Source organism: Coregonus lavaretus, assembly GCF_964263955.1.
Source record: "Coregonus lavaretus genome assembly, contig: HAP1_SCAFFOLD_3107, whole genome shotgun sequence".
NCBI classification, from domain to species: Eukaryota; Metazoa; Chordata; class Actinopteri; order Salmoniformes; family Salmonidae; genus Coregonus; species Coregonus lavaretus.
In genome coordinates this window covers 53,167-62,500 of record NW_028161505.1, presented here as the reverse complement: position 1 = coordinate 62,500, position 9,334 = coordinate 53,167, and the positions used below count along the sequence as shown (strand labels likewise).

Genomic DNA, 9,334 nt, shown 5'->3' with positions numbered 1-9,334 from the left:
TGAGTGACACAGCGCACGCTTCAGATGATGTCGTGGTGACATGTAAGAATAAGGCTGTTTACACAGGCAGCCCAATTCTGATATTGTTTCCACTAATTGTTATTTTCGACCACGTCGGATCTTATTCAGCGCTGATCTGATTGGTCAAAAGACCAATTAGTGAAAATAATATCAGAATTGGTCTGCCTGTGTAAACACACCCTATCTGTTCTATTTGATATCTGTGTAACTTACCAAAGTGTGTGTGTGTGTGTGTGATACGATTGACGTGTGTTTGTGTGTGTGTGTGTGTGTGTGTGTGTGTGTGTGTGTGTGTGTGTGTGTGTGTGTGTGTGTGTGTGTGTGTGTATGTGTGTGTGTACCTCTGTGTATCCTTAAGTGTCTTTGTATCCAAGACCTTTCAAAAAATTTTATCTGTCTTGATGTAATGTGATTTGTGGATTCAAATAAAGTATTTAAAATGTGTGTGTGTGTATGTGTGTGCCCGCGTGTGTCTGTGTGTGTGTGTGTGTGTGTGTGTGTCTGTGTGTGTGTGTGTGTATGTGTGCGCCCGCGTGTGAATGCGTGTGTGTGTGTGTGTGTGTGTGTGTGTGTGTGAATGCGTGTGTCTGTGTCTGTGTGTGTGTGTGTGTGTGTGTCTGTGTGTGTGTGTGTGTATGTGTGTGCCCGCGTGTGTCTGTGTGTGTGTGTGTGTGTGTGTGTGTCTGTGTGTGTGTGTGTGTATGTGTGCGCCCGCGTGTGAATGCGTGTGTGTGTGTGTGTGTGTGTGTGTGTGTGAATGCGTGTGTCTGTGTGTGTGTGTGTGTGTGTGTGTGTGCGTGTGCATGCATCTGTGTGACTGCGTGCGTTTGTTAATTGACCTTCTGCGTGTCTCCCTCTCTGTGTGGCAGGGCCGCGGCGAGTGGATCAGCTGCAGGTTGTCAACGTATCTTCCTCCCAGGTTTGGCTACGGTGGCTGGTGCAGGCTGCTCATCACGCAGCTGTCAGCCAGGTGCGCCTCTCCCTGGTCCCCTCAGACGGGAGTGGAGCTCGCACCGCCCTGCTCAACACCAGCACCATGGAGTACGCCTTCAGGTATGGAACCCAGGACTCCCTAGAAAAAACAGTGACATTTGTTACTGAGTGATATGAACTGTACGAAATGAATCAAATGAGGTCAGGCTTTACTCTACTCAACCACTATCAGTATGTCCTGAGGGCGCCAGCATGCAATACCAATGATGACCACTTGATGGCACTGTATACCTGTTGGTGTCAAAGTCAGAGCTGCATTGCATGACCCGTTTCCTCCAGCCATGTCTTTAGTTCCAATGCTGATAAACCCCCCACGGATCACAGTAGAATAGAACAAGCTTTTGGGTCATTTTTTGCATGAGTGGAATATCTGTCTGTGTGTGTTTGAGTGTCTGCATTTCTGTGTTTCTCCCCTTCAGCTCTCTGCTCCCTGGTCAGATGTACACAGTGGACGTTCTAACTCAGAGCGGGATCAGACCAGACGAGTTACCCTCCACCAGTCACTCTGCTGGGCCGCTGCAAGTCTGGACCCGTATGTCATCATGTCTCATACATCTATACAATCAATCAAATGTTATTTTATGAAGCCCTTTTTACGTCAGCAGTTTTGTCACAAAGTGCTTTAACAGACACCCAGTCTAAAACACCAAATAGCAAGCAATGCAGAGGCAGAAGCTCAATGAACCTCAAGAATTCCCTATGCATTTCGTTAAGCGTCTGTAAACATCCCCGTCCTCACATAGATAGTCTTGTCCACCAAACGGGTCAATTAACCTGGAGACCAGACACTTAAAATCACCACTCAAATTAGAAAATGTGATCAAGATCAACTGTCAGACTTGTATCATTGCATGCACAGAGAGATAAACTGCCATAGGCTGTACAGATGGTTAAATTGCTATAGTCTGTACAGAGAGTTAAACCGCTATAGTCTGTATAGAGAGTTAATCTGCTATAGTCTGTATAGAGAGTTAATCTGCTATAGTCTGTATAGAGAGTTAAACCGCTATAGTCTGTATAGAGAGTTAATCTGCTATAGTCTGTATAGAGAGTTAAACCGCTATAGTCTGTATAGAGAGTTAATCTGCTATAGTCTGTATGTATATTCGCTCCCTTTGCTAGTTAGAAATGCATCCCATGTTTATTGTGAGTTTCTCCTATCCTGAATTTATCCTATCCTGAAAACTTTGACCATCTCAAGTCAAAGGATAACTGCTCAATTAAGAACATGTGATAAGAAAACTATGGTTATAGAGTACAATTGTGTACTCTACTCTTTTCCCTGTCTGTTATGGCTATCTTGATGACATTGACCTCCTCCCCCCCCCCCCTCCCCATAGGGCCCCTCCCCCCTCAGAACCTGTCTTTGGCACATGTGACCTCCAACTCTGCCCAGGTGACGTGGGACCGCCACCCCAGGAACCTGCCGGATGGCTTCGTGGTCAACGTGACGCGAGGCTTGAGCACCCGGAGTCGCTTCCTACCCAATGGGAAGTTAGAAACGTATACCCTGAGAGAGCTTTCCCCGGGGCAGCACTACCACCTAGCCCTCGTGGCTGTCAGGAAGACAGGACAGGAACAGATCCACAGTGTACCACAACACCTGGCCTTCACCACATGTGAGTGCGCTGTTCCCACCCCGTCCCATGAGCCTCTGCTGTAACATGCCCATTCAATAGGACCACACTGAGATTTCAAATTGTTACGCTCTGGGGACGTGTGCTTAGTGCCCACACACCAGAATCAGATAGGAACCAACTAAAAACTTTTACAATCTGGGACTATCTTTTTGGCTGCTTCAGTCCTCTAGACAGAAAGCCCTCCGAGCCTGGTTCCTCTCTAGGTCTCTTCCTAGGTTCCTGCCTTGTAGGGAGTTTTTCCGAGCCACTGTGCCTTTGCATTGCTTGCTCTGTGGGATTTTAGGCTGGGTATCTGTAAAGCACTTTGTGACAACTGCTGATAAAAAGGGCTTTATGAAATACATTCGATTGATTGATTGCTCTACCACTACTTGTATGAAATGCTTATATTCGTGATCGTGATCAATCAACTTTAACTTTACCTTGGGCTCTCACAAATAACAACAACTGTAATCTCTCTCTCTCGCTCTCTCTCTCTCTCTCTCACTCTTTGTGTATTTTCTCTGGATCACCAGTACCGATGGAGGAGCGATGGGGAGGGAGGACGAGGGAGAGAACGTCTGTAGTGGGCCAGGGAACCCCTGTGAGTCGTACGCTAGCCCCGTCTGAACCCCAGGACCTGGGGGTGGCTGCAGAGAGAGAGCACTCTGAAGAGATGCCCAGGTAAGAGGAGAGAGAGAGAGAGAGAGAGAGAGAGAGAGAGAGAGAGAGAGAGAGAGAGAGAGAGAGAGAGAGAGAGAGAGAGAGAGAGAGAGAGAGAGAGTGAGAGAGAGAGAGAGAGAGAGAGAGAGAGAGAGAGAGAGACAGAGACAGAGACAGAGACAGAGAGGAGAGAGAGAGAGAGAGAGAGAGAGAGAGAGAGAGAGAGAGAGAGAGAGAGAGAGAGAGGCAGGCGAGACCCAGGACCTGGGTGTGGCTGCAGAGAGAGAGAGCACTAAAGAGATGCCCAGGTAGGCTACAAACAAGCATTGGGATGGTTTTATAGGGGACTGGGTAAACGTTTTTAAAGCCCTGTACTGCAGTGTTGGTTTTTGTGTCAAACTATCACAAGGAATAAGACACTAGAGGGCAGTGTTGCATACGTATTGCATATATATATATTGGAATGCTGAGTTGAAACCTGCCTATTTAGTGCTAAGGAGACAATTCAAACGTAGTTATCTAAGGCTCTATTTGTCCGTCTCTGTAAAAGTGTTTACCATAATTTGTTATCTTCCAGATACACAGAGCTGATTGATGGAAGGGGGAGGATAACAGCTAAGTTCACCAACCTGCCCAGAAAGGCCATCAGACACCGCACTAGTAAGTACTGTCATAACCCTCATATAACCAGGTATAACCAGCCAGGTGTCACTAGTAAGTACTGTCATAACCCTCATATAACCAGGTATAACCAGCCAGGTGTCACTAGTAAGTACTGGTGGAAAGATGCCAACTGCAGCAACACATAGCATCTTTAAGTGCTGAGCTTCAGCATGATGTGGTACATGTTAACATTCATTTAGACCAGCAGTACATTTGTACTGTATGCTGGTATGGATCAATCCCTCTTTGATTCTGCCTTGCAGAACCCGAACCTCCTATTCAGAGGATGGAGGAGACAACCAATAAGATCAGCCTTGCACTAGAGATCCAGATGAAGGAAGAAGAGGAGGGATCCAGAAGAAAACCTGGTAGGTATTCTGGTGGTCTAGTCCCTGGTAGGTATTCTGGTGGTCTAGTCCCTGGTAGGTATTCTGGTGGTCTAGTCCCTGGTAGGTATTCTGGTGGTCTAGTCCCTGGTATCTATTCTGGTGGTCTAGTCCCTGGTAGGTATTCTGGTGGTCTAGTCCCTGGTAGGTATTCGTGGGGTCTAATCCCTGGTAGGTATTGCAGTGAATTCGGGGATAGCCCCGAACGGTACTCAAAAGCGGGTCCTGCGACTGTCAACCCCACAGTTTAGCCGCCCAGCAAGAGATCTGAACCTCTTGACAAGATCGCTAGGTGTTGTTGTTGGTCGCTACAGTATAATCTGTAATGCAGGACAGAGTTATAGTGTAGTGGGATCCCAGATATGGCACCCTCTCCTCTGTAACTGGTTCCATATGAAAAGAACAACATTCCTTACATCTCCCAGCACCAGTCAGTTTTAATGGGAGGTCTGCCACATGGAAGCTATGTTAATCTATGCTAATCTCCTCCTATAGGCTGCGCTCAATAGAAACAGCATGTTCATTATTATGTCTCTAGATACAGCAGTGGACCGTTTATCTTATGGCCACAGGACTGTAGCTGGCAAAGAGGAGGATGGAGAGAATGTTAACCCAGCTTTACAATAGAAGTGTATTACAGAGAAAATGTCCACTGATAGGGAGAAGAGAAGGATTACTGGGCAGAAAGAGTGGAAAAGAGGGATGAGACTGAGAGGGGAGAGAGGAGAGAGAGAGAGAGAGAGAGGGGGGGGGGGTGAGAGAGAGAGAGAGAGAGAGAAAGAGAGAGAGAGAGAGAGAGAGAGAGAGGAGAGAGAGGGAGGGAGGAGAGAGAGAGAGAGGAGATAGAGAGGGAGAGAGAGAGAGAGAGAGAGAGAGAGAGAGAGAGAGAGAGGAGAGAGAGAGGAGAGAGAGAGGGGGGATAGGGACTATTTGGGTCGTAGATCAGTACGTATTTGGGTCGTAGATCAGTAGGTATTTGGGTCGTAGATCAGTAGGTATTTGGGTCGTAGATCAGTAGGTATTTGGGTCGTAGATCAGTAGGTATTTGGGTCGTAGATCAGTAGGTAGTAGTAGGTCAGCCGTAGTGAAACCTGAGCTGGTGGTTTGTCTGCTGGGCTCCGCTTAACTCGGGGTCCTGACAGCAGCTGCTGTGTTTCAGAGTCGTCCCGGGACTGCCGGAGTCTGCCCTGCCTGAACGGGGGTACGTGTGCGAAGGGGAGCGACTCCTACATCTGCGACTGCGCAGCCGGGTTCAAGGGCAGGCAGTGTGAGCTGTGTGAGTTTATGCCTTCTGTCTTAATAATAATAAGCCATTTAGCAGACGCTTTTATCCAAAGCGACTTACAGTCATGCGTGCATACATTTTTGTGTATGGGTGGTCCCGGGGATCGAACCCACTACCTTGGCGTTACAAGCGCCGTGCTCTACCAGCTGAGCTACAGAGGACCACACTTGGTCTCCACCCACCCCACCCCACCCCACCCCACCACACCACACCACACCACACCACACGCCCCACACCCCATCACACCACCCACCACACCACACATTGACATAGGAGTGCCATACACGCTTAGACATTTTTTTGCTACCTAAAAGAGTTCTTCAGCTGTCCCCATAGGAGAACCCTTTGAATAACCTTTGTTGGTTTCAGGTAGAACCCTTCTGGTTCCAAGTAGAACCGTTTTGGGTTTCATGTAGCTCAGTTGGTAGAGCATGGCGGTTGCAACTCCAGGGTTGTGGGTTCGATTCCCACAGGGGACCAGTACAGAAGAAAGTATGAAAAATGTATGCACTCACTACTGTAAGTTGCTCTGGATAAGAGTGTACGCTAAATGACAACAAATTTAAAATGTTTTTCTTTTTAAAAAGTAGAACCCTTTCCACAGAGAGTTCTACATGGAACCCAAAATGGTTCTACCTGGAACCAAAAAGGGTTATCCTATGGGGACAGCCGAAGAACGCTTTTGGAACCCTTTTATTCTAGTGTAGCATAGAACAACTGCATTTTCTCTCAGATCAGCTGTCTTGGGCTGGCAAAGGAAATAGATTCAAATTTGTCTTCCTCATAGGAGGAAATCATGTCACAGCACCATAACTACACAGCAACATCCTCACATAGAAAATAGAACTTTGCAAGTTACAACATAACTATAACATAACCAATCAGGTACAAAGCACTTCAGACAAAATAGGTTATTTTATAAAAACCTTTCCTTTGGTTTGAACTTGTCCAATCATGTTCACCAGTAACGCAAGGTGTTATGCTGCAGCCCAGTATGAGATGACACACACAACACACTTTTCTTTTTTAATATAGTACCACAGTATGAGTCATAATACCCATAAAACCTAGCGGTCAAACATGGAAATGGTTCCAATCCTTTTTTCACCATTTGTTTTTTCCCATAGGGGATTTTAGAAACACTTAAAATAAGGGCTGTTTTTCGTGTAGGCTTTCCCTGGTGTGATGTTTTGATACCCGTGTAAATCTCTCTCAGACAAGGTGACTTTTGCCGATATATTTGCCTTATATCGTGGGTATTATGACACATCCACTGTGGAGCTCTATGCTGTGCATGTCCTCATCCAAACACCCTCAGTCAGACTGTTTAAGCATTCCTTTCCTAAAACCATCAATCACCAGGGAGGAGTGCCAAATCTCACCCTCCCTTTCTCTCCTCTCTCGCTCTCCTTCTCAGACCAAATCCCCGTCTCTCTCCCTCTCTCTTGCACCTTTTCTCTCCCTCTCCCTCAGAACAAATCCCCTTCTCCCGCTCTGCACCTTCTCTCTCTCTCTCTCTCTCTCTCTTCCTCAGACCAAATCCCTCTCTCTCTATCTCTGCACCTTCCCTCTCTCTCTCTCTCTCCGTCTCTCTTCCTCAGACCAGATCCCTCTCTCCCTATCTCTGCACCTTCTCTCTCTCTCCCTCTCTTCCTCCCTCTCTCTATCTTTCTGTTCACACCAAATCCCTCCCTCCCTATCTCTCTCTCTCCCTTCCTCCTTGCCTCTCCTCCTCAGTCCCTCATATCATATTTAACAGCCTTGCAAACGGCCTCTTCCTCCAGAACCTCTCCCTCAGAAGAACCCTCTCAGTGCTTTAACACGCGTCTGTGTTTATCTTTTGTCCTGCTGCGACCATGTCTGTCTGCAGTCTGCCAGCGAGTGCCCCACCCGTGTACCCGCCTCTACTCTGAAACAAAGAGTGTGCCCGTCTGGGTGGGCGAAGTCTGGCATTACCTGTGAGTGTCAAACAGTGGACATAGACCTCCACTGCATGTTTGTACCTGTCAGAATTGATTTCATATAGACTGTAAACCTCTTTATATGCTGAAGTCTTCCCTGATTTGAGCCCAGAAGCGATACTCTAAGCACACTGACACCTGTTACATATAGTAGTAGTTGAACTTTATTAATTTCAAGAATGTAAATGGGTTCATCCCCACAAGAAGCATGTTGAATAATCTGTATCTATATGTACTGTGTATGTTTAGTAGATAAGCTATTTTTTTCCTTGTGCTCCCCAGTTATAAAAGGACCTATAAAGTGCAGCAGGATGTTTGCTATCGAGAGATCTGTGAACCACCGCTGCTTCCCAAGAAAAGCCCCAGTGAGTTTGATTGAACAGTTCAGTTCCGAAGGAAGTCATTCTTGGCAAATACAATCAATCATATTCTTGTTTTCACATCTCATTATTCCCTGTTTGGACAGACAGAAGAACTAACAGACAACATTAATGGTTGGTACACTGACATTACAAAGATCTATCTATTGAAATATATTGATTAAATTTAAAAACGTAATAAAATGTGCTTTGGCTTCAGTTAAACTAACATGGCTCTTCTCTACTTTCAGAAAGCTAATCTTGGATGACCCATGTTGCCCAAAGATTGGCCTGTTGGATGACCCATGTTGCCCAAAGATTGGCCTGTTGGATGACCCATGTTGCCCAGAGATTGGCCTGTTGGATGACCCATGTTGCCCAGAGATTGGCCTGTTGGATGACCCATGTTGCCCAGAAATTGGCCTGTTGGATGACCCATGTTGCCCAGAGATTGGCCTGTTGGATGACCCATGTTGCCCAGAGGTTGGCCTGTTGGATGACCCATGTTGCCCAGAGGTTGGCCTGTTGGATGACCCATGTTGCCCAGAGGTTGGCCTGTTGTAGCACCAGCTTGAATGAGGATTTGGAGGAAGCTAACAACTGGAACATTATTGACCCCTCACAACAATCAATGAGATTTGGTCCCAGAATCATCAATAATTTCTAACTATTCCATGTCATATTTTTTTACTGAATTTTCGCTCATGATGGATGACAAATGTAAATGTACCATATGTACCATAAATGTACCATAAACAGTCCACGCCAATGGAAAATCAAAACATTAAACATACCTCACGTCTCACATGTTGGCAGTTTTAGTCCCTCAGCTCAGGGAAATGTGTATATTGTCTGCTTCAACATAAGCAACCCTATTTAAAATCTGTATCGATTGATTTAACATTGTCTCACAATGCCCAACAAATGTAACTGTTTTACCTCTTAGCCAAAAAAACATGTTCAGCAATCAGTACTGGAAAAGAAGTGCCTGTCTTTAAGTCTTTAAACTCTAAACCAACATCACTGCTAGCTATCGTGTATATAGTGTTTATAGGCTGTTTTGTAGGTTCATATTTTAATAATTAAAATGTTTAAATGTTTATTTTCGTGTCATGTTTTATTTCATATTTATTTCAAATGTCATTGTGCAGGAATGTCTTAACGCTTCAGTATGTTTATTTTGTGCAAGTGCCTTGCAAAAGTATTCATCCCCCTTGGCGTTTTTCCTATTTTGTTGCATTACAATCTGTAATTTAAATTGATTTTTATTTGGATTTCATGTAATGGACATACACAAAATAGTCCAAATTGGTGAAATGAAATGAAAAAAATAACTTGTTTCAAAAAATTCGGAAAAATTAATAACGGAAAAGTGGTGCATGCA

At 45.5% G+C, this 9,334-nt stretch overlaps 1 protein-coding gene across 1 annotated transcript in view; it reads left to right on the top strand.

Annotated features, from left to right (window-relative positions):
- LOC311120619 (sushi, nidogen and EGF-like domain-containing protein 1) overlaps positions 1-8,973 on the top strand; it is a gene marked incomplete at its 5' end in the record, with an annotated part of 14,725 nt that extends 5,752 nt beyond the window's left edge. The window contains 11 exons of the mRNA XM_084195203.1: positions 891-1,074; positions 1,434-1,546; positions 2,355-2,633; positions 3,170-3,317; positions 3,874-3,956; positions 4,223-4,327; positions 5,505-5,621; positions 7,501-7,588; positions 7,874-7,956; positions 8,058-8,085; positions 8,202-8,973. Coding sequence (XP_084051329.1) covers positions 891-1,074; positions 1,434-1,546; positions 2,355-2,633; positions 3,170-3,317; positions 3,874-3,956; positions 4,223-4,327; positions 5,505-5,621; positions 7,501-7,588; positions 7,874-7,956; positions 8,058-8,083 — 1,226 coding nt within the window. The remainder of the gene's footprint in view (positions 1-890; positions 1,075-1,433; positions 1,547-2,354; positions 2,634-3,169; positions 3,318-3,873; positions 3,957-4,222; positions 4,328-5,504; positions 5,622-7,500; positions 7,589-7,873; positions 7,957-8,057; positions 8,086-8,201) is intronic.
- Positions 8,974-9,334: the final 361 nt, after the last annotated feature.